This window comes from Loxodonta africana, chromosome 3 (genome assembly GCF_030014295.1).
Source record: "Loxodonta africana isolate mLoxAfr1 chromosome 3, mLoxAfr1.hap2, whole genome shotgun sequence".
In the NCBI taxonomy this organism is placed as follows: domain Eukaryota; kingdom Metazoa; phylum Chordata; class Mammalia; order Proboscidea; family Elephantidae; genus Loxodonta; species Loxodonta africana.
Genome location: NC_087344.1, coordinates 67,841,840 through 67,866,841, shown reverse-complemented (window position 1 = coordinate 67,866,841; position 25,002 = coordinate 67,841,840). Strand labels below are relative to the sequence as shown.

The window sequence follows — 25,002 nt, the reverse complement described above, 5'->3', positions numbered from 1 at the left end:
TAGTTCTGATTCTGCTTCGAACTAACTCTGTGATCCGGGGCAAGTTTTTAACCTCTCTGGGTCTCTCTTCTCAGAGATGAGTGATGAGTCAATCTAGTACTCTTATTGGGACTTGTTAGAAACTCAGATGAAAACAGATGCCTTCCAGCTCCTGCTTCTATCTTCAGCTTTGGGCCTCTATATGTGCATCTGTACCATACCTATTTACTGGAAGGGCCTATTAGAAAGACCTACTTTTCAGACAAGAGAAGAAACTGATACATAAAACCTTGGATTTGAACATGAATCAACTCCAAATCCCAGTCTATCCCAGCCACTTATAGTACATGCTCCTTAGTCCTCCAGGAACATTTGAAACCCTGTGGACGGCCATGAGTTGGAATCAACTTGAAGGCAACTGGTTTTTTTTTTTTTTGATGGTACAACTTGGTTAGAGTAGGAGTTGTTAACCATTTTTGGAAACACAGACCCAAATCTCATAGCAGCCATGGGTGCTCCCAGAAAAACCCACATCCTCACATTTTGCATACCATGTTAGAGGCCTACAGTCCCCAAGCTCTGACTTTGAACCTCTCTGCTTAAGGCAGTGGTGAGGGCGGAGAGAGGGCACATACCATAAGCTTCCTCGATGAGGCCACAGTAGGGATTGACCCCTGAGCCGTTGCGCTTGCCTTCTTGCTCTCCAAGCCGCAAGATGTTCTCTAGTCCATTGAGGGCCACTTGTACAATCTTCGAATCCATGACAGTCAGCAAGTCACACAGGGGTTTGATGCAGCCCAATGAGACCAGGTACCTGGGGGCCAGAGACCAGGCAAGTTCTAAGTTAACACTTGGCAAGTGAATTGCTGGGCAGGTGTTTTGGCCTGTGTCAACAATCCACTTTTAATGAGTCTCGATAACCACTCATTCTCTTTCTGCCTCAATCTCTGCATCCTCCCATTGCTACTGGTCTAGTTCATTTCTCACATGAATGACTGCAATAGCGTCCTCCTCCTTGCCTTTAATATTTCCCTTGCTGCAATATTACCCTTTTCTGAAACACAGCTCTGAACACATACATCCCTGCTTAAAATTTCTCACAGGCTTCTTGCCTGAAGTCCAAGCTCTTTGGGAAGACAATACAGATGTTCCATAATTTGGCTCCTATCTCCTTTTCTAGCTTCACCTCCCGTTATTCCCTTTCAAGCATACTACATTCCAGTCAAACTTGTTGCAAGTAAAGGTCTTCAGCTTTCTGATCCTTATACTGTTACTTATGCTTTTTCCCCATTCAAAAGACCTTTTTCAACACCATATTTATTTATATTTAAAGGTTAACTCAACGGTTACCCCTTTACTCCTAAGACTTCATATATACAGACTGTACTTCCCTTATAAGACTATGGGCTGAGGGCAAGACACATGTCCAATTTTCATGACTCCTATTCATGTTTAGATAATTGAAACTAAAATCAAAGAGCACACATACACAAAATAGCTATTAACTTCTCTTAAGCCTCATCCCCAAAAATGATTTCCCAAAGAAGGTGCTTTGAATAAGCTCAAGTATGATTTTCCTTCATTTGTACAGATAACTGAGAATTACATGGATTTCAGTTCTCTGTAACGTAAGACAAGGTAGAGGAGGGATGGATATCTGTGTCATGGGTTTCTATTCCCCAGGAGAGAAAACAGGAACCACATATCTTGGTCTATAGGCAACGATTCCAGATTCCAGTCCATTGTAGTGGTTTACCAGTTAAACCCTATTGCAGTTGGACTAGGGGCAGACCTACCCCAGTAAAACAGTTTAGGGGTCATCTGTGAATCACGAGCCAAGAGGGATAGCAAACGTATCATTCAAGACAATGGAAAGGGAATGTGATACCTGATCTGCTCAGGGGTCCCTCCTGATGTGGCATTGGTGATGGCCCACGTTGCTTCTTTCCTTGTGCGGAACTCTGCTTTCTGAAGGATTTCGATCAACACAGGGAAGATATTTGCATCTATAACAGCCTGAGAGAGGATGGTTGAATGGTCACTTAGAGAAGAACAACTTCAAGCACTTTTCAAGGCTTCAGCTTCAAGAAGAGAAAGCAGATCCAGCTCACAAATCAGCTAACACTTAGATATCATGCCTCTGCTGGGAGTCCTCCTGTTTTTCCCATGTAAGTGACAAGCTGCAGAGGAACCTGACTTTACCTACAAAGAATCTTTGATCAACAGCACATGCTGACCTCCATTTCTAAAGACAAATCAATCCTTCCTTTGAGAAGCAAATATTCCACAATCTCCCATGTTCCTATGCCTACCTACCTCTGCCCCCCCGACTTCAGTGCCTGTTCTACCTGTATTTGAGCTCTGTTGCCAGCAGTGATGTTTGAAATGGTCCAACAAGCTTCCTTCCGGATTGACTCCTTGGGGCTGCTCAGCAAGTGGAGGAGACAAGGGAGGGCTGAACAGTTAAGAATCACCTAGGAAATGAGAGTGCAGGTTTGAGTGAGGTTGCTCACCTATAAGAATCTGTAAAGAATCCCACAGAATTATGCCAACTGCTCAAGACCCGAAGAAAACCTTGCTTATTGTGCCCTTACTGGAGGGGTTATTAACATGAGGAAGTGTTCCTGGGACCCTAAAGGCCTAAGAAGTAGGGATGGGGGTTCCATAGCTTACAGTATCTCAAAGGGACCATGACTCAAAAATTATTAAGAACTACCTTACAATGTTCCAGGTTGTCAGTCAGGTTATCCCATTTAGGTTTTCCTAACAAGCACCAAATGGATGATGATTTATTTCTAATTTATAGAAGAAATGAAGGTGACCAAGTTGTCCAACATCATACAGAAAGTGGCAGAGTTGGAATTCTTTACTCGAGTCCATGCTTTCTCTCCTAGACTATGCTGCCTCCCACCAGGACAAAAGCTCTTAGCAGAGAAGGTTTTTGTCCACAGGCAGCTCTCTACAGTGCTCTCCTACAGCTGGTCTGAGCTAAGATCCTATACCCCCTCTTCCTTACCTGGGTCTGGATGTCATCCCCAGTGACAATGTTACCCACGGCTCGCAGGGCAGGAGAAGCCACTTTGTAATCGTTGTGCCTACAGAGGGAGAGAGTGATGATCAGTAGAGTCATATTCAGGTCTGCTGACCAGCAAGGCTGGCAGCATTCTTATGGCTCCAGACCCTTGGCTAACCCAGTAACCCAGTGCCATCGAGTCAATTCGACTCATAGCGACCCTATAGGACAGAGTAGAACTGCCCATTAGAGTTTCCAAGGAGCACCTGGCAGATTTGAACTGCCGACCCTTTGGTTAGCAGCTGTAGCACTTAACCACTACACCACCAGGGTTTCCGACCCTTGGCTAGGACAGCAAATTGCTGTCTGTGGCTCTTCAGTCTGAGTTTGGAGCTTAGGAAATCTATATGCCTAATGGAGATCACTCACATCAGAAGCTCCACCAATCTCCGGCAAACTCCAGAGTCTATGACTGCCTGGATCTTCTCATTGGGGCCATCAGACAGGTAAGAGAGGGCCCAGCAAGCATCCGCCAGCAAGTCTGAGTCACTGCTGAAGAGCAGGCGAGACAGCACGGGCAAACAAGGAGAGACCTGTTGGAAGCAGAGTGAGAGGGACTCACTGGGTGACACCTCTACCCTCTACCACTAACCCTAATGTTGCTGTCCCTTTCCCTGCAAGTGATTCTGGATCCTGGGATCTCTACTACATTAAATCAGCAGGCCTACCTTTCCACTTTACCATCTAGGTACACACCAGGCACACAAGATCACCTCCTTCATTGTTGGTCATCTCTTTCAGTTCCACTTGGGTTTGATTTGAGGCTCTAAGGGGTTCCCCAAAGATTTAAAACACTCCCATATCCAAATTCTTCCATTTGAAGGAATCTGGTATCACCCAGGGTATAGTAAGAACCTCTCACCTTTGGAAAATCTGGGGGTGGATTCTTTCCCCGGCACAGGTTTGACAGGGCCCAGACTGCATTTCGTGTCATTGTCAGTCGTGTGGACTTGGTAAGGAGTCTGAAGGAAACAGCAAAGCCAGATTCTGAGCACCGATGACATGGTAAACGGCAGTTGCTAATGAACCCTGGAGGCAAATCCTATCATACCCTCGAGAGACTCTAGCAGCCTATTTCGTCCTCCCCATAACTCTAAGTTAAAAGAGCCTGTTTGGACCAGAAGGCCCACCTCCAGCTGTGTAGAGGACTGGGAACAGCTGTGGCTAGTTAAAACCAGAGTTAATAAGGGCAAAACAGAGGGTTGGATCTCGGTAAACCTGCAAAGCTTTGGAAGAGGACACACTGTGCCCCTAACTCTAGCCATAAGTCCCAGACAAGAAGTATTGTTCTCTTTGGAAATAAAAGCTGAGGTCTAGTGAAGGGCTTTAGCCATGCAGTATGGAACGATTTTTCTGTGAAGGACCAGCGAAAGAATGATAGTGGAAGCCTATGAGACTGAGGTCTGAAGAACAGTTCATTTGTCTTCATTTAGTACTTTAAATGGGTGGGAAGAAACAGGAGGGGTCTTTATCTATGGAAATAACCCCATAGTAAACCAATGCATTGTGTAGAGAACGTTGTATTTTTCCAGATGGGCTAGTACTGCCTCTTTCCCTTGGCTCAACAGTAGACAGACAGACCAACAGGAGGCTCTGCTGCCCCTTGAGATTAGGAAGCACAAGATCCTCCCTGGCACAGACCAGTGGCACAGTTGTCTTGCTCTCAGAGATACTTAATCTTCTTCTGTGGCAATCAGAATTGCACTTTTAGTTTTTGTATTTACCTTTCACCTTAAGGGACCAAGTAAGCTGCCCCCAGTGACCTGCCACATGGCCACCCTATAAATGTCTTAGGTGCAGATGATTATAATTACTCACGTTAACAAAGGATTAAGGATAGAACAGTTCAAGACGTAATCTCGGCAAACGGAGCTGTCTCCAGCTATGTTTCCCAGTGCCCAGACTGCCTGAAATGAAGATAATGGAACTGTAACCTGCAGAGCTTAGCTGGCTTCTGTGAGTACTTTATAGTCCCAACTACAGAGTACCCAGGCAGAGAACCACATCAGGGCCCGAGACACATTAAACAAGCTCAGGTACCCTCCCTGTCAAAATCTTTATTGAGCACTTGCTCTATGAAGGCCTTTCTCTGGGGGAGTTCCTGGTTCAATGGAGAAGACAGGCTGCCACCTATACTGCAGCCAGAGAAGTCAAACCAAGACCCACCTAACCCCCACCCCAATAAAGAGAAAGTGATGGGAAAGTTGCATCCTTGTAGCCTCCTTAGACCACCTCTAGATGTAGTAATGGAATAAAGATTCCAGTACCACTCTCCACTGCTATCCAACTAGTAAGAATCTAGTGGGAGAAACAGAAGCTCTCAGTCTATCTCTATGATCTGTGGGTACTAAGCAATGGGTACCAACAAGAATTAAGACAAACTTGACCATTACCTGTTCCTGTACATCCTCAAAGTCTGAGTTAAGTAGCTCTATGAAAATGGGGACAGCCCCTGCTTCAATGACAATTTTGGTCTGCTGAGAGGTTCCAGAGGCAATGTTTGTTAGAGCCCAGGCAGCTTCAAACTAAAAGGAGAGATTAAGCCATCACTGAGAGGTCATTCCAGACAGAGCAGTGAAGTCTACCAGCTGGCTCAGAACAGTAAGCCTCCTGACCCTGGTGAAAAAATAAATAAATGAAAAAACAAAAAAACTACCCCCCTTTAAAGCTGTAGGGAGAGGTTATTGGCAGTGATGTGACATAGTGTGAAGACAGAACTGGGCTTAAATGGTACAAAGGTCTGATCCTGCACTAGCACAGCACCCATGAGTCTTTTGGCAAGTAATTTTATTTCTTGGACTTTACTTTCTTTACTTCTGAAACCAGGATTAGAGTGAGATCCTTCTTTCAAAGTCCCTTCCAGCTAAGTTTCTACAAAGTATCAATAAGAGTGTTGGACTGACTCATCAGGTATCTCTGAGAAGAGAGACCCAGAGAGGTTAAATGATCCGCCCCAGTTCATAGAGCTAGATAGAGTGGAATCTGGACTTGAGCCTCTGATTTATAACTGAATGATCAGTCTGCCATATTCTGGTATCTTTCCTTTGAGATTACATGATTTAAGGACGAGATTTTAGTGCTCTTCTTTGAGGCCAAGGGGGCACCTGATCATATTACTTGTCTACTTTCTGAAAGATGTGTCTGCAGAAATACCCCAATGCAATCTCTTGAAAGAGGGGCTTTCATCTGGTACCCCCCACCACCATTCCAGGCCTCACCTGTAATGTACAATTCTCGTTCCTCTTCAGAAACTCCACAAACCTATCCACCACTCCTGGAGTGTTGATGACTTCATCTATTGGGGGACTAGGCTCTGGAAGAGGGGGAAGGGAAGGAGAGGCAAAGTCAGGAGAGCCTTTGGCTGATCCTTTCACTACGGTCAGCTCACAATCCTTCCCAAATACCCCTGACCATTCTTCAAACCATTCACAAACTCTCTTCTGGTGAGGTGGCTTTAACAATAGCTGGTCATATTTGAACTATATGATTCAGTTAGGATGCTAAAAAGTAAAGTCAGTTCTAATTTTGATATTCTCAGCTTTGGCTTACTGAACCTAAGCAAAGAATTTTAAGGCAGAGAGGAAAGCCCATGGGATTAGCAACTCTAGTCTATACATTTCTCTTCTAATACCAGTTTTTTTCCTGGGAAAACTGCTTGAAACACTGAGACAATAAGTATTTTTCCTGTCATACAACAGATTTTATTAAGCACCTACTATGTGCCACACAGTTTTAAGAATGGAAGATACAGAGGTGAACAAAACCAAGCCTCACAGAGCTCACATTCTAGTGGGAAAAGACATTCTTTTATGTTAAAAGGTGTAAGTGTTATGGGAAAAAGAAGAATCAGTAGGACAGGGTAAGGCAATAAAAAATACTGAGGGTTGGGTGGGGGGGTAATTTGCAACTTTAGTGTGTCAAGACATGCCTCATTGGGAAGGTAGGATCTGATCATAAAAGTGAGGGAGTTGCCACACAGACATCTGGAAGTAGAGGATATCAGACAGAGGGAATAGCCATTGCAAAGGTAGAATGTGGCATGTCCTTGGCATGTCCAAGGAACATCAAGGCCAGTACAGCTAAAGCAGAATGAGTGAGGAAAGAGTAGTTGACGAGGTCAGTGAGAAAAAATGGGAGGCTAAATCATGCAGCGCTTCTCTGGGGAGGGTCAGGCTTTGTACCTTTGGAGAGCAGTTTCCGGAATTTCTGTGTGGTTGCTAACTGCAGGTCAGAATCATCAGAAAAGAGCATCTCCACCATCTCTCTTGTGATCACACCCTCCTAGAACATAAAACAGACTTAGAACTTTGCAAATCAACACCAAAGGCATATGTGAGCACACAATCCTGCCTGACATCTTGTTTTCTAAAGACTTGAGGGCAAAATGATGGCATAACACACAGGCTCAGGAGAAGGGGTTTGTTTAATCTATGGCTGCTTCAAGTTGGGACAGTTGAAAGTGATTTCTAACCTCTGAGGCAACTGAGAGTTTCCCTTAAATATTTCCTCAGGCATCTCTTATCAGAGATGAATCCTTATTGGCTCCTTAAGCTGACTAAATACAAAAGGGCCCACGGAAAAAAGAGCTTTGCATGGTTATCATCAAAGCTACTAGGTGATGGGAACAACTCAATTTCTATTCTCTAGAAGCAGGCACTTCTCAGGCTTGCCTCAGGCAGCATGCAAGGGCCTTACCCCAGTGGTAGAGCTCACATATGAGTCCATGAGGAGACTATCAAACATGGCTGCTTCTTCATTAATCGGCTCAACATTTCTCCTTTTAAAAAGCTGAAAGTAAAGTGAAGAGACATGGTAAGATTACCCAAGAACAAAACAATCCAACGTTAAATTTTGGCATAACTGTTAAGGAAATGCTAGAATAGTTGAGAAAATGAGACCCAAGCTTTATATTGACATGAGAAGATATTCAAGGGCTTTACTTTCTATGTTGCATCTACCTGTTCACATTTTTTGAGACAGCACTTTTATAAACAGGAGAAGAAATTAAAAAAGGAAAAAAGTTTTATCCCCTTTCTATAAAAGATGATGGATATAAAAGGCTTTGAAGAAAGAGAATAATGGTATGGCAAGAGGATAGGAAAAAGCAGGTTAGGTGATTGAATTCAGACCTGAGCAAGGCACCAATTCAGCTGTGCGGGAGAGGGTAGGGTGAGAGAGCAGATGATGAGGCATTAATACAGTTTCAGTCCTAGATGGGTTTACAAAGAACAGAGACTCAACAAAATAGAAGTAAGGCAGCCCAGAATGTGCCTCTTAAAAGGCCAGGATTAGAGCTGGGCCTTAAAGGCCAGGCCTAACACTGACTGTAGGGTGAAGAGGGAGGACAACAAGAAGCTAGAACTAGAATGTTGTATTGAAGATACAAATGATTCTAAGTTTGTCTAACTTGTGGAAAAGGGACATAGGATTAGTTCTCCCTTTCTCAAAGCTTCCAACATTTCTGCTACAAAGCGAACTGGATGACTGGCCCACAGAGCTAAGCTACTTTCCTGAGGGGAAGGTAAGAGTGCGAGGTGGAGGTCAACCACAGCAGCTGGATTGCTCCCCTGAACAGTATGTTTGAGAATATTCTGGTTAACCCACTTGTTGCTCCCGCTTCTGCTTCCGGAGCTGAATGCCCTCTTCCTCTCTTCTTCGCCTCATTTCCTCAGGGTTTAAGGCATTGTTCTTATAGCTCTTCATTCGATAATTGTCTTTCCCTGGGCTCGCCATGGTCTCTGGAAAAAAGGACGGTAAAAACACATTGGCAAAGGCCATTAAGAAAAGAGCATTTCCTTTTCACTGGGCTTCTGTTCCTACCCACCCTCTCCTATATGGGGGAGGATCACAGCTTCTCAAGGAGGCCTCATAATCTCAGTAATAGCACCCCTAATATTTGTAGAACCACACGAAAAAACACACACACCCCTCCTTTAATCAAAACATGCTTGTCAAAGTAAATGGTATTACAGACTGAGAGATACTGACGGTTCAGTGGTGGAATTCTCACCTTCCATGTGAGAGGCTGGGATTCGACTCCTGGCCAGTGCACTTCATGTGCAGCCACCACTTACCACTTGTCTGTTAGTGGTGGACTGCCTGCTGCTACAATGCTGAACAGGTTTCAGTGGGGCTTCCAGAGTAAGATACACTAGGAAGAAAAGTCTGGGGCGATCTGCTTCCAAAAATCAGCCAATTAAAACCTTATAGATCACAACAGTCCAACCCTCATCATGGGGATGGAGCCAGACTGGGCGGCATTTCGTTTTGTTGTGCACTGGGTCACCATGAGTTGGGGGCTTACTCAACAGCAGCAAACAACATTACAGAACTGGCATAGCACAGCAGTTAAGAGGGGAAGGGGTGCTGGAGCTATGCTGCCTGAATTCAAATCCTGGCTCTTGTTAGCTGTGCAACCTTGAATGAGTTGCTTTAACCTCTCTATGCATCAGGATCTCATCTTTACAACAGGGACATAATAGTCCTACTTCATAAAGTTGTTAGAAAGATTACGTAGGTTAACACATATGAAGTGCTTCTTAGAACAGTGACACATGGTAAAGGCTCACAAATTATGATCACCCTAATTTAACTAGAGAAAACAGTTATATGACTTGCCCAAAGAACTCAGATACAAGAAAATACCAAACCAGCTTAAATACATTATAGTATATTTAACTCAGTGGAATACCATGTATCTTTATGACAACCATCCACTTTTTAAATTTTTATTGTGCTTTAAGTGAAAGTTTACAAATCAAGTCAGTTTCTCACACAAAAACTTATATACACCTTGCTATGTCCTCCCAATTACTCTCCCCCTAATGAGACAGCCTGCTCCCTCCCTCCACTCTCTCTTTTCGTGTCCATTCCGCCAGCTTCTAACCCCCTCTACCCTCTCATCTCCCCTCCAGACAGGAGATGCCACCATCTATTTTTAAATTAAAAAAAAAAAAAAGGTAGTATCTGATAAATACAAAAGGATGAAACATATGTAAATTACCAAGCAAAAAAATACAACGGATATCTGTGAGCCTATCACCAAAATCTAAGAACTAAAACATTACCAATATGTCTTAACAAATTATGGGCTCTTTCCCTATTTCAGGTTTCCCTATCACGACCCTGACTCCAGCCAAAAGAAAACTACCATCCCAAATTGTGATCTTTGTTTGCTTTTGCTTTTATTAATCATACATATGAATAACCCAAAATATAGTATCACACTGTGTTTCGATATTCTGAGAACAGTGTTCCCCCTACTCATTGGTTTTCTAAAATTTACCCATGTTTTTGTATACAGTTGTATTTCACTCATTTTCACTATTATATTAGTCCACTGTGTAAATACATCATAATTTATCCATTTTTCTGTTGGTCTTCTTTTTCCCAGTTTTTTCCCTATTTTACCTATCTATCAGGAAGCTGTTGAGTACGTGGTAGAAGGTACGTTTTCACTTGAAAGCTGAAATTATGTTACTGACAACAAACACTGACAAACTCATTTCATGCATTTTTGAGAAATGTTTGCCCAATACCTAAGTCTGGATATCCACCGTTTGTCTGTCATTCATTCTTTAAAGTAAAAATGCTGTTAATGAAAGAAGTGGCTACTTTAGCTCACGATTTAAGCCGACAAGCAATTTTCCTCCAGATACATTTTCCAATCTAGAATCTGTACTGTTTCATCAAAAACATTTTAAAAATGAAAAGTGATATTGGCATTTTTTTATTTATTGTGCTTTAAGTGAAAGTTGATGAAGCAAGTCAGTCTCATACAAAAACTTATACACACCTTGCTATGTACTCCTAGCTGTTGTTCCCTTAGTGAGACAGCACACTCCTCCTCTCCACCCTGTACGCCCCATGTCTGTTCAACCAGCTCCTGTTCCCCTCTGCCTTCTCATCTCGTCTCCAGAGAGGGGCTGCCCACATAGTCTCCTGTGTCTCCTTGTGCCAAGAAGCTCGCTCCTCACCAGTATCATTTTCTGTCTTATAGTCCAGTCCAATCCCTGTTTGAAAAGTTAGCTTTGGGAATGATTCCAGTCATGGGCTAACAGAGGGTCCAGGGACCATGACCCCCGGGGTCCCTACAGTCTCAGTCAGACCATTAAGTCTGGTCTTTTTACAAGAATTTGAGGTCTGCACCCCTCTCTTCTCCTGCTCCATCAGGGATTCTCTGTTGTGTTCCCTGTCAGGGCAGTCATTGGTGGTAGCTGGATACCACCTAGTTTTTCTGGTCTCAGGCTGATGTAGTCTCTAGTTTATGTGGCCCTTTCTGTCTCTTGGGCTCATATTTACCTTGTGTCTTTGGTGTTCTTCATTCTCCTTTGCTCCAGGTGGGTTGAGACCAATTGTTGCATCTTAGATGACCGCTTGTTAGCGTTTAAGACCCCAGATGCCACTCATGAAAGTGGGATGCAGACCGTTTTCTTAATGCATTTTCTTATGCCAATTGACCTAGATGCCCCCTGAAACCATGGACCCCAGATTCCTGTCCCTGCTAATCTGGCCTTCAAAGCATTTGGCTGTATTCAGGAAACTTCTTTTGGTTTAGTCCAGTTGTGCTGACCTCCCCTGTATTGTGTGTTATCTTTCCCTTTAACTAAAATAGTTCTTGTCTACTATCTAATTAGTGACTACCCCTCACCCTTGTAACCATCAAAGAATATTTTCTTCTGTTTAAACTTTTTCCTGAGTTCTTATAATAGTGGTCTCATACAATATTTGTCCTTTTGCAACTAATTTCACTCAGCATAATGCCTCTTCCTGAGTTCTTATAATAGTGATCTCATACAATATTTGTCCTTGTGCAACTGACTAATTTCACTCAGCATAACGCCTTCCAGATTCCTCCATGTTGAGATGTTTCAGATTCATCGTTGTTCTTAATAGTTGCATAGTATCCCATTATGTGAATATACCATAATTTACTTACCCATTCATCTGTTGAAGGGCACCTTGGTTGCTTCCATCTTTTTGCTATTGTAAACAGTGCTGCAGTGAACATGGGTGTGCACATATCTGTTCACGTGAGGGCTCTGATTTGTCTAGGATATATTCCAAGGAGTGGAACTGCTGGAATGGTAGTTCTATTTCTAGCTATTTGAGGAAACGATTTCCAAAGCGGTTGTACCATTTTACATTCCCACCAGCAGTGTATAAGTGTTCCAGTCTCTCTACAACCTCTCCAACGTTTTTTTGTGTTTTTTGGATTAATGCCAGCCTCATTGGGGTGAGATGGTATCTCATTGTAGTTTTGATTTGCATTTCTCTAATGCCTAATGATCAATCGATCGTGAGCATCTCCTCACGTATCTTGTTAGCTACCTGAAAGTTTTTAGTGAAGGGCCTGTTCATATCCTTTGCCCATTTTTTAATGGGGTTGTCTTTTTGTTCTTGAGGTTTTACAGTATGATGTGGATTTTAGAGATCTGGCACTGATTGGATTTTTCATAGCCAAAAACTTTTTCCCAGTCTGTAACTCTTTTGGTGAAGTCTTTGGATGAGCATAAGTGTTTGATTTTTGGAGCTCCCAGTTGTCTAGTTTCTCTTCCACATTGTTAGTAATGTTTTAGGGCTCCTAGCATTGTCCCTATTTTTTCTTCCATGATCTTTTTTGTGTTAGATTTTATACTTAGGTATTTGATCCATTTGGAGTTAGTTTTTGTGCATGGTGTGATGTATGTGTCTTGTTTCATTTGTTTGCAAATAGATATCCAGTTATTACAGCACCATTTGTTAAAGAGATTGTCTTTTCCCCATTTAACAGACTTTGGGCCTTTGTCAAATATCAGCTGCTCATATGTGGATGGATTTATGTCTGGATTCTCAATTCTGTTTCATTGGTCTATGTATCTGTTGTTGTACCAGTACCAGGCTGTTTTGACTACTGTGGTGGTATAACAGGTTCTAAAATCAGAGAGTGTGAGGCCTCCCACTTTGTTCTTCTTTTTCAGTAATGCTTTACTTATCCAGGGTCTCTTTCCCTTCCATATGAAGTTGGTGACTTGTTTCTCCATCTCATTAAAAAATGTCATTGGAATTTGGATTGAATTGCATCATATCTATAGATCGCTCTGGGTAGAATAGACATTTTTACAATTTTGAGTCTTCCTATCCATAAGCAAGGTATGTTTTTCTACTTATGTATGTCTCTTTCGGTTTCCTGCAGTAGTGTCTTTTAGTTTTCTTTGTATAGTTCTTTTATGTCTCTGGTTAGATTTATTTTCTAAGTATTTTATCTTCTTGGGGGCTACTGTATGTGGTATTGATTTGGTGATTTCTTCTTTGATGTTCTCTTTGTTGGTGTAGAGGAATCCAACTGATTTTTGTATGTTTATCTTATATCCTGATGCTTTGCTGAACTCTTCTATTAAAACTGGCATTTATTATTATTTTTTAAACAATCAAGTTAGTGGTGTGAAGAATACAATGACTGCTGGTGCAGTTTGGTGCCACTGCCTTGATTCCTGCTAAGGCACCAGCAGTTTTACCTACCATTGTTTCCTAGTGTCAGCACAATGTCAACACAATGAAAATGTCAAATAACATCTTAATATTATTTATAATAGTCTCGACTTTCAAGGCCCTCTGAAAAGCTGCTGGAACCTCTATGGGTGTGCAGACCACACTTTGAGAACTACTGCTCTAAGGTACAGATACAGAAATAAATTGCTGGGTTATAGATAGGTAAATGTTAAACTTGATCAAATGGTGTCAAATTGTCTTCTAAAGTGTTACCAATTTACACTAACTTAGCAATACATGAAGTGTTCCCAATGATATATATTCTGACCAGTAATTCCAATTTTAAGACTTTTGCCAATCTACTGGGTGCATGGAATATGGTATTTCACTGAAATACTGATTTACATTTCCCAGATTGATAATAATGAGGTTAAATTTCATGTTTATTAGCCATATATGTTCCCCTATTCTGTGAAAAATGCCTGTTTATATATTTTGAATATTTTTCTATTATTTGTCCTTTTCTTATCGATTTATAGCTCTTTAGATATTCAAGTTATTTGTTGGTTATTTGTAAATATCTTCCAGCAGTTTGTGGCTTGTCTTTTTACTTTGTGAAGTTCTTTAACAAGAATTTTAATATAGTTAAACTTTTATGGTTAGCTTTTTGTGTGCCCTGTTTAACAGATCCTTTCACACTCTCAAAGTCAGAAAGATACCCTCTCATGTTTCTAAAAGTTATTTTTTTTTACATGTGTTTCATCTATATGAAATTTAATTATGTGTGTCTATTAGACAGGAATTCCATTTCATTATTTTCCATAGGGATAATCAGTTGTCCTAGCATGGTTTACCTAATACCCTCCTCTCACTATGCCACTCTTGTCATGAAGCAAATTTCCCCATATGCTCAATTCTAATTTTATCCTCTCTTCCATTGGTCAATTTCTTTCCTGCACCAATATCGTATTATCTTGATTAATATACTTTTTAAAAAATTTTCCTCATCTGGAAGTACAAGTCCTCCTATCTTAATCTTCAGGAGGGAGTGGTTTAGTTTTTTCCTGAGCCTTTGAAATCTACAATCAGATTGTCAAGCCCTTGGAAAATCCTATTGGAACTGCCCTTACACAATATGAATGTCTCTCCCATTAAATTAAAAAAAAAAAACAACAAAACCTTTCAATAAAGACTTAGAATTTTCTCCGTAAAAGATCTTCTCTATCTTTTAGATTTATTCTTAGGTTTTTTTTGGGCGGAGGCATGGGGGGAAAGAATTGCTCTTTATCTCATATCCAGACACCATGCTAAATTCTTATTAATTCCAAAACACTGAATGCTTGAATTACATCATCTTCAAATAAGTTTTTTTTTTCCTTTCTTATTTATTATTATCCTCTTTTTTTTAGTTCCCACTGTGTGCTACCACGCATTTTACTAGGAAGGCTTATTTATTTATTTCTGCACTGGCTGAAAGTAAAACCACCTGTCTGTTGGTCTGTCATAGTGTGTGGTGGCTTGTGCATTGCTGTGATGCTGGTATTTCAAATACCACCAGGGTCATCCATGGCGGACAGGTTTAAGTAGAGCTTCCATATTAAGACAGACTGGGAAGGAGGACCTGGCAATCTAGTTCTGAAAGAACTGGCTGGTGAAAACTTTATAAATACCAGCAGAACACTGTCTGATATAGTGCCAAAGATTAGCCTCTCAGGTTGGAAGACACTCAAAAAACAACTGGTGAAGAGCTGCCTCCTCAAAGTAGAGTCAACCTTAATGATGTGGATGGAGTAAAGCTTCAGAACCTTCATTTGCTGATGTGACATGACTCTAAATGATCAGAAACAGCTGCAAATACCCACTAATAATCGGAACATGGAACATATGAAGTAAGAATCAAGGAAAATTGGAAGTTACCAACAATGAAATGGACTGCTTGTAGACCGATACCCTGAGCTGAAATGGACTGGTACTGACCGTATCGAATCAGACAATCCTGGTCTGCTATTTCAGGAATGACAAACTGAAGACGAACAGCATCATATTCATGGTCAAAAAGAGCATTTCGAGATCTGTCCTGAAGTACAACACTGTCAATGATAGGATAATATCCATATGCCTACAAGGAAGACCAGTTAATACAACTGTTATTCAAATTTATGCACCAACCACTAACACTAAAGATGAAGAAACAAGATTTTTACTAACTTCTGTAGTCTGAAATTGATCAAACATGCAATCAAGAAGCATTGATAATGACCGGTGATTGGAATGTGAAAACTGAAAATAAAGGATTGATAGTTTGAAAATATGGCCTTGGTGACAGAAACAATACAGAAGATCATATGACAGAATTTTGCAAGACCAATGACTTATTCATTGCAAATACCTTTTTCCAACAACATAAATGGTGACTACACACATGGACCTCCTCGGATGGAATAAACAGGAAATCAAATCGACTACATCTGTGGAAAGAGACGATGGAGAAGCTCAATATCATCAAGGCCAGTGGCCGGTACAGTCTGATGTCACTGCCTTGATAGGTGCTAAGGCATCAGCAGTTTTGCCCACCACTGTTTTGCAGTGTCAGTGCAAATGTCAGACACAATGAAAATGTTCATGATATCTTAGCATTATTTATGAACATTAAGGTGCATCTGCCCCAAGCCATGGTGTTTTCAATCACCTCACACACATTCGAAAGCTGGATGATGCATCAGGAAGACTGAAGAACTGACACCTTTGAATTGTGGTGCTGGTGAAGAATATTGAATATGCCATGGACTGCCAGAAGAATGAACATATCTGTCTTGGAAGAAGTACAACCAGAATGCTCCTTAGTAGCAAGGATGGCAAGGCTATGTCTCACATACTTTGGACATATTATCAGGAGGGATCAGTCCCTAGAGAAGGACATCATGCTTGGTAAAACAGAGGGTCAGTGAAAAAGAGGAAGACCTTCAAAAAGACAGAGTGACAAAGTGGCTGCAACAATGGGCTCAAGCATAACGATTGTGAGGATGGTGCAGGACTAGGCAGTGTTTTGTTCCGTTGTTCCCAGGGTTGCTAGGAGTCGGAACTGACTGGACATTACCTAACAACATTATTTATGGTAACAGTCTTCACTTCCAGGACCCTCTGAAAAGTTGCAGGTACTCAACTGGGTCCCTGGGGCCAAGGGCGGACTGCCCAGGGGCTGACTGCAGGACAATCATTTGTGTGTTCAAGTTGAAGTTCATGACTAATAAAAAAAGTCTACCAGAGGCAAAGTACAACCTTGAGTGTATCTCACCTGAATTTAGAGACTATCTCAAGAACAGATTTGACTCACTGAATACAAATGACTGAAGGCCAGACAAGTTGTGGGATGACATTAAGGACATTGTCTTAGGCTGGCTTCTCTAGAGAAGCAAAACCAGTGAAGCGTAGATATATACATACATATATATATATACACACACACACAAATACATATACATGTAGAAACAGAGAGATTTATATCAAGGAAATGTCTCACAGGGTTGTAGAGGCTAGTTAAGTCCCAAGTCAGTGGGTCAGGTGTGAGGCTGGAGGCTTCTTCTAATGGAGGTAGCTACAGGGGCTGATGAACCCAAGATTGGCAGGTCAGAAGGCAGGCTGTTGGCTCAAGTACTAAGAACCAGTGGTCAGATGATGACGAGCCAGAGGCAGGATCCAGAGTGAGCAAAAGCTAGCAAGCTTTGCCAGGAAGTCCATATATATTGGATGCAGCCACACCAAGGAAGCTCCCTTTCAACTGATGGTCAGTTCACAGCAGATCTCATCGTGGAAGTGATTATGTCATTATATAACGGCCAAACCACTGAGAATCATGGCCCAGTCAACTTGCCACACAACCTTAACCATCACAGACATCATACATAAAGAAAGCAAAGGGTCATTAAAAAGAGAGAAAAGGAAAAAAAAAAGAACAAATTATTTGTCAGTAGAGACTCTGAAACTTGCTCTTGAATGCAGACTAGCTAAAGTGAACAGAAGAAATGATGAAGTAAAAGAGATGAACAGAAAATTTCAAAGGGGAGCTCAAGAAGACAAGGTATTCTAATGAAATGTGCAAAGACTCAGAGTTAGAAAACCAAAAGAGAAGAAAATGCTTGGCATGTCTCAAGCTGAAAGAAACAAAGAAAAATTTCAAGCTCAAGTTTAAATATTGAAGGATTCTATAGGCAAAACACCAAACGATACAGGAAGGGTCAAAAGAAGATGGAAGGACTACACAGTCACTGTACAGAAAAGAACTGGTCAACATTCAACCATTTCAGGAGGTAGCATATGATCAATAACCGACGGTACTGAAGGAAGAAGTTCAAGTTGCATTGAAGGCCTTGGTGAAAAACAAGGCTGCAGGAATTCATGGAATACCACTTGAGACGTCTCAACAAATGGATGCGATGCTGGAAGTGCTCACTCGTCTATGCCAAGAAATTTGGAAAGCAGCTACCTAGCCAACTGACTGGAAGAGATCCATATTTGTGCCCATTCCAAAGAAAGGTGATCCAACAGAATGCAGAAATTACTGAATGGTATCACTAATACCACATGCAAGTAAAATTTTGCTGAAGATAATTCAAAAGCATTTGCAGCAGTACATCAACAGGGAACTGCCAAAAATTCAAGCCAGACTCAGAAAAGGATGTGAAACAAGGGATATCATTGCTGATGGCAGATGGATCTTGGATGAAAGAAGAGAATACAAGAAAGATGTTTACTTCTGTTTTACTGACTATGCAAAGGCATTCCACTGTGTGGATCATAACAAATTATGGATAACATTGCTGTCATGGATTGAATTATGTTCCCCCCAAAATGTGTGTAAACGAGGGAGGATGGTGGCAATTGTGTTAGTGAGGCAGGACTCAATCTACAAGATTGGATTTTGTCTTGAGGGGATCTCTTAACATATAAAAGAGAGAAGCGAGCAGAGATACAGGGAACCTCGAACCACCAAGAAAGCAACACCAAGAGCAGAGCTTGTCTTTTGGACCCGAGGTTCCTGCGCTGAGATGCTCCTAGACCAAGGGAAGATGGATGACAAGGACCTTCCTCCAGAGATGACAGAAAAAGAAAGCCTTCCTCTGGAGCTGATGCTCTGAATTTGGACTTCTAGCCTACTAGACTGTAAGAAAATAAATTTCTCTTGGTTAAAGCCATCCACTTGTAGTATTTGTTACAGCAGCACCAGATGGCTAAGACAATTGCGAAGAATGAAAATCCCAGAACACTTAAAAAAAAAATTGTGCTCATGTGGAACCTGTACATAGATCAAAAGGCATACCTATGGACAGAACAAGGGGATACTGCTGGTTGAAAGTTAGGAAAGGTGTGTGTCAGGGTTGTATCCTTTCACCATACTTATTCAGTCTGTATGCTGAGCAAAGAACCTGAGAAACTGGACTATATGAAGAAGAAAGAGCCATCAGGATTGGAGGAAGACTAATTATCAACCTGCAATATGCAGATGACACAACCTGGCTTGCTGAAAGTGAAGAGGACTTGAAGCACTTACTGATGAAGATCAAAGACTACAGCCTTCAGTATGGATTACTCTTTCACATAAAGAAAACAAAAATTCTCACAACTGGACCAATAAGCAACATGGTGATAAACGGGGAAAATGTTCAAGTTATCAAGGATTACACTTTACTTTGATCCATAGTCAACGTCTATGGAAGCAGCACTCAAGAAATCAAACGACATAGTGCATTGGGAAAATGTGCTGCAAAAGGCCTCTTTCAGGTGTTGAAAAGCAAAGATGTTACTTTGAGGGCTGAGGTGTGCCTGACCCAAGCCACAGTGTTTTCAATCGCTTCATATGCAAATGAAAGCTGGACAATGAATAAGGAACACCAATGAAGAACTGACGCCTTTGAATTACAGTGTTGGTGAAGAATATTGAATATACCACGGACTGCCAGAAGAATGAACAAATCTATCTTGGAAGAAGTACAGCCAGAGTGCTCCTTAAAAGCAAGGATGGTGAGACTTTGTCTCACATACTTTTGGACATGTATCAGGAGAGGGACCAGTTACTGGGGAAGGACATCATGCTTGGTAAAGTACAGGGTCATCGAAAAAGAGGAAGACCCTCAATGAGATGTGAGATGGACTGACACAGTGGCTTCAACAACAGGTTCAAACATAGCCAATGATTGTGAAGATGGCAAAACATTGCCCAGTCCTGTGTATACAGGGTTGCCTTGAGTTGGAACCGACTTGCCAGCACCTAACAACAACAGAAATGGTGACTATGGAAGTAAATATAAAATAACTGCAATAAAATTCGTATACATTTTGCTGTGTATATTCTCAACAACAACAAAATAAATAAAATTTAGGAAAAAAATTGCATTAGAAATAATTGTTTAAAGCAAAAATAATGTAATTGTGGGATTTGTGTAACACCTAGAAATAAAATCTACAACAATAGCAAAAAAGACGAGTAGGGGAAATGGAAGTGTGTCATAGGTTCTTATTAGACACGTGAAATGGTGTATTATCTAAAGGTACACTGTGATATAACAAAGATGTATATTGCAAACCTTAGAACAACCATTAAAAAAATAAAGCAAAGAAATACAGTTAATAAACCGAGAATGGAGATAGAATGAAAACATAAAAAATAATTAATCCAAAAAAAAGCAGGTAAAGAGGGAAAAAAGAACCAAGAGCAGATGCAATAAATAGAAAACAAATAGGAAAAGAGCAGACTCAATCACATGTATAATTACATTAATATGGTGTAAACACTTCTATTAAAAAGGATTCATTGTCAGAACAATAATAACAATAAAAAATAAACAACAATAAAATGAAGACACTTGTATATGTTGTATACAAGAAACCCACTTTAGGGTCAACGTTAACAAAGAATACTTACTACAGGGATGAATAAGGACATTTTATAATGATAATCAATTCATCAAGAAGATCTAAAAACCTTAAATGTGTATACAGGTAACATCCCAGCTTTCTTTTGGTTAATATTTGCTTGCTGGGTATTTTTCTATTTTTAAAAATTTCAACCTGAGTATATTTTAGGTATGTCTCATATAAACCACATATTGCTTAATTAAAAAAAATCCAATCTGATCATCTGTATTAATTGATTTCTGCAAGTGACTTGTTTTGACTTGTTTCTACCACCTTTTTTTTGGTTGTATACTCTTGTCCAGATTTTTCTAAGCTTCCCCCCCAACCCCCCAGTTTATTTTTATCATCATGACATTTTCCTCTCTACCAGTTTGGAATTTATACAGCAAATTTTAATCTTAGTGGTTACTTCTGAAGTTTTACTAGACATACATAATTAAAGCTAATTATCTTACCTCCCTCCTAAAAAATAAAAAGACTACACTTATCTCACCATACCAAAAAAACAAACCCACTGCCGTCCAGTCAATTCTGACTCACAGTGACACTATAGGACAGAGTAGAACTGCCCCATGGAGTTTCCAAGGAGAGCCTGGCGGATTCGAACTGCCGACCCCTTGGTTGGAAGCCGTAGCACTTAACCACTACGCCACCAGGGTTTCGATTTCACCATAAAGCCTGAAAAAATTCAGAGTATATATACAAAAAGCCATTCTGTTTAACAAAGTTATTTCTCATGGAGATGAAGAACATCATTAATCTTCCTGCAAAAGAAGGATGGCTACAGCATAGAGCACCTTGTTCATTTCCCTCTCCCCAAATCTGCCCTCAAAAAGCAGCTTTTCTCTTGGACTTACCCCTGAGCTTACCTACTGACTAAAACCTGCCAGCTGCAATCAAACACCAAGCTCAAAAATCTAGCTCTGAGGAAAGAAGAATAGGAGGGAAATTTGTAGGCATTTCTTACTGATTTTGAAACCATAATGTGTTCTACAAACTCAATGGTATTTGCCAAGTGGCAGTAACTCCATGCATTCAGTGGCACTCTAGAATCTCTATGTTCTTTAGAGAAAAGGGATGGGGACTTTCTTAGAGGTTAACAGGGCTGCTGTACACATCAGATAAAATTTAAGATAACTGATTTTGGACAGGGCCTGAGTTTGCACATTTTTTAAGAAGTGCTATAGATGATCCTTACGTACTTCCAAGGTTGAACACCACTCACCAAGACAGTGGGAGCTACTGGGCAATCTGAAAGAGAGTCAAGAGTTGGAGGAATTGTGGCTAGGTATTCAGTACAGCCTTAGAGAAGGCTGAAGTCTATCATCCTTCTACCTGCTTAATGTATTCCAGGTTTGACCCCACTATGTTTCACTAAATAACAAGAAGGAAAGTTTGCAGGCCTGCAGCCCAAACTGCTCTATTCTCTGCATGTGTAGCCCATGCCCTTGGTTTATCACAAAAGTTTTGCATGTGGTAATGCTCAGATAGTTCTCTTCACCTTTGTCTCTTCTCCATCCAGTAACTCTATCCTCACCCCATGCTACCCCCAACTCCCTCAAATCACGGGATCTCAAATCTGAGATCTGAAAACCTAAAAGTGTAAAGAGGCAGCCCACATAGGAGATACCACTTTGGAGTCTGACAAATTGAGGTATGAATCATGGCTTTGCGACTTACTGAGTGTGTGATCTTAGCTAAGTCACTTCATCTCTCAGACCCTCAGCATTCACATCTATAAACAACTTCAGTGGGCTGTTGTCAGAGGCACCCTAAAAGTGCCTCCCTTAAAAATCTTAAAGGACTAGATCAGAATCTCATGCGCCTAAATAAAATAGAGGAGCCAGACCCCCAATCCTGGGGCAGGTGGAGGCTCAGCTCTGATACTTGTCTCTCAGGAAAAAGCTGCCTATTCTGTTTACAGAAGCAGCAGCTTTGTTTTCTTGAGTGCTGGGTAACAATGTTTTCAAAGACTCTTTTGCCCTTCAGTTTACCAAGCATTTATTGAGAGTTTATTATCCCACACTAGGGATTCTGGAGGTACCAAGAAGCACAGTATGACGTTAGTTGCTCCTCTCCAAGAATTCACAATTTAGTCCAGCAGACTCAATTATTAAAACAGTGATTTAAAAAGTTTCGCAAAGTACCATCTCCAATTAAATCTCACATGGAATCTCAGTATTAAAAGCACTGATAAAGGTAAAACTGTTGAATACAGACACAGGGGCCTGAAGCCTTACCAACCTGGTTCTCCCCTTATGGGCATTTCCCATCCTCTAAATATCTAATCTGAAACAGTGACTAAAAATATTGCAAAAGGGATGAAAAAAGTTTTGTAGGAACACAGAGCGAAACCAAACCAAACCCACTGCCATCGAGTCGATTCTGACTCATAGTGACCCTACAGGACTGAGTAGAACTGTCCCAGTTTCCAGGGAGTGCTTGGTGGATGCAAACTACCAATCTTTTGGTTAGCAACTGTAGGTAGCACTTAACCACTATGCCGCAAAAGGCATGAAAAAAGTTTTGTAGGAATACGGAAAGGGACAATTAACTCTAATTTTGCCTTCTTCTGGAGAGGCAGTAGTGATTGTGATGACAGAGTAAAAAAAAAAAAAAATCTCCCAAAGATAAAATTTGGGTTGGGTCTTCAAACAGTTTATCTTGGGAGTGGGAAGCAACACCAGGGGGGAACAGAACAGAAAGTACAGAAATGTGAGAAGGGAAAAGCAGTCTCTAAGAAAATCTGATTCTAAAAGGAATGAAAATGAAGGCTGAGAAGAAAGCTGAACACTGGAGCTAGGGATGTTGAGAAGATGAAACTTCAGAGAAGGTGCCCCTGGGCATTCTGGAAAGCAGCTCGGGGAACCAACAGCAGCAGCAGGCTCTTAGAATGTGCAAGTCTCCATACCTACCTGGGGTCCCTGATTATCCCTGTGCCTGGAGGCTAACAGATGCAGGGCAGATTCCTAAAGGCAGCACTGTGGACTGCTATGCCCTACCTGACACATGGTATATCATGACTGTGAGCCTGGGCTTTCTGGGCGGGCTATCCCTTCCTGCCAGCAGCCCTGACAATGAAGCTGGAAAGGGATCCAGGCTACTGTGCTTCTTTAATCACCATAGCAACAAGAAACTATCACAAGTATTTGCTTATGACTTCACGGGAGAAGCCAGGCAGGCGAGGTTAGATTAGGAGGGGGAACATCTGCACAAGCACATCTGCTATCAGCAACCAAAGAAAGAACGGGCTTTCTCTCACGGACCCAACAGACAAAGAATCTTTTCCCATTATATACTACCCTACTTGCTGGAGCTGGGTCAAGAAAATCCACAATACTGATTGTCTTACATGGCCTTTGGATTTTACTAGTCAAGGAACTCTCTCAAAGTGAAGAGGTCCTTCAAGTTATATCTCTCATTTCTAGGAGATAAATGTCTAACGCTACCATGTATTTTCTAAGCTTTTATAACTGAGGTACTAGCAATAATACTATAAAATAGGTATGGGTCCTAACTGACAGATGAAGAAACTGAGGCTCAGGTCACACACTAGTGGGTAGCAAGATTACTGTAGTGCTCTATTTAATTGCTGGTATGTTAAAAACCGACTCGACGGCACTGGGTTTTTTTTATGTTAAAAATTAGAGATTCATAAAAATTTTAAATTATGCACAATTTCTCAGAAATAGGCGTAATACATATAGCCAGCTGCCTCGTGTGTGAGATGGCAACAATACCATAACGCACAAATGTGTGCTTAAAGCACTGATACAGCCAGTAGCTATTGGCCCTAGGACTTTCCAAACCAAAGTCTAATGTTCATGGTCTGTACTTCAAAAAGTTACCAAGCGCTCATGGATAGAAGACTTAACATTGTAAAAATGTCTATTCTACCAAAAGCGATCACAGATACAATTCCAATCCAAACTCCAATGACACTTTTTTAAAAATAATTTTTTTAAGGTAATTTTTATTGTGCGTTAAGTCAAAGTTTACAAGTCAGTCTCTCACATAAAAACTTATACACTTCTTACTACATACTCCCAATTACTCTCCCCCCTAATGAGACAGCCCGCTCCCTCCTTCCAGTCTCTCTTTTCGTGACCATTTTGCCAGCTTCTAACCCCCTCTACTGTCTCATCTCCCCTCCAGACAGGAGATGCCAACATAGTCTCAAGTGTCCACCTGATGCAAGTAGCTCACTCCTCATCAGCATCCCTCTCCAACCCATTGTCCAGTCCAATCCATGTCTGACGAGTTGGCTTCGGGAACGGTTCCTGTCCTGGGCCAACAGAAGGTTTGGGGACCAAGACAGCCGGGGGTCCTTCTAGTCTCAGTCAGACCATTAAGTCTGGTCTTTTTATGAGAATTTGGGGTCTGCACCCCACTGTTCTCCTACTCCCTCAGGGATTCTCTGTTGTGGTCCCTGTCAGGGCAGTCATCAGTTGTGGCCGGGCACCATCTAGTTCTTCTGGTCTCAGGATGATGTAGTCTCTGGTTCATGTAGCCCTTACTGTCTCTTGGGCTCGTAATTACCTTGTCCAATGCACTTTTTAATGAGATGG

At 41.3% G+C, this 25,002-nt stretch overlaps 1 protein-coding gene across 5 annotated transcripts in view; it reads right to left on the bottom strand.

Annotated features, from left to right (window-relative positions):
- KPNA6 (karyopherin subunit alpha 6) overlaps positions 1-25,002 on the bottom strand; it is a 58,371-nt gene that overhangs the window by 5,476 nt on the left and 27,893 nt on the right. For 3 of the 5 annotated variants that reach the window (XM_003415458.4, XM_010595159.3, XM_010595160.3), the window contains exons 2-13: positions 8,657-8,790; positions 7,748-7,840; positions 7,234-7,333; positions 6,271-6,365; positions 5,446-5,577; positions 4,871-4,959; positions 3,915-4,014; positions 3,422-3,585; positions 2,996-3,074; positions 2,328-2,453; positions 1,868-1,995; positions 615-793 (exon numbers count right to left, since the gene is read on the bottom strand). In XM_003415458.4, coding sequence (XP_003415506.2) covers positions 615-793; positions 1,868-1,995; positions 2,328-2,453; positions 2,996-3,074; positions 3,422-3,585; positions 3,915-4,014; positions 4,871-4,959; positions 5,446-5,577; positions 6,271-6,365; positions 7,234-7,333; positions 7,748-7,840; positions 8,657-8,790 — 1,419 coding nt within the window. Of the gene's footprint in view, positions 1-614; positions 794-1,867; positions 1,996-2,327; positions 2,454-2,995; positions 3,075-3,421; positions 3,586-3,914; positions 4,015-4,870; positions 4,960-5,445; positions 5,578-6,270; positions 6,366-7,233; positions 7,334-7,747; positions 7,841-8,656; positions 8,791-9,062; positions 9,866-15,499; positions 15,642-15,730; positions 15,773-25,002 lie in introns of those variants that run through there. The other 2 variants (XM_010595161.3, XM_064281632.1) reach the window with 2 other exon arrangements.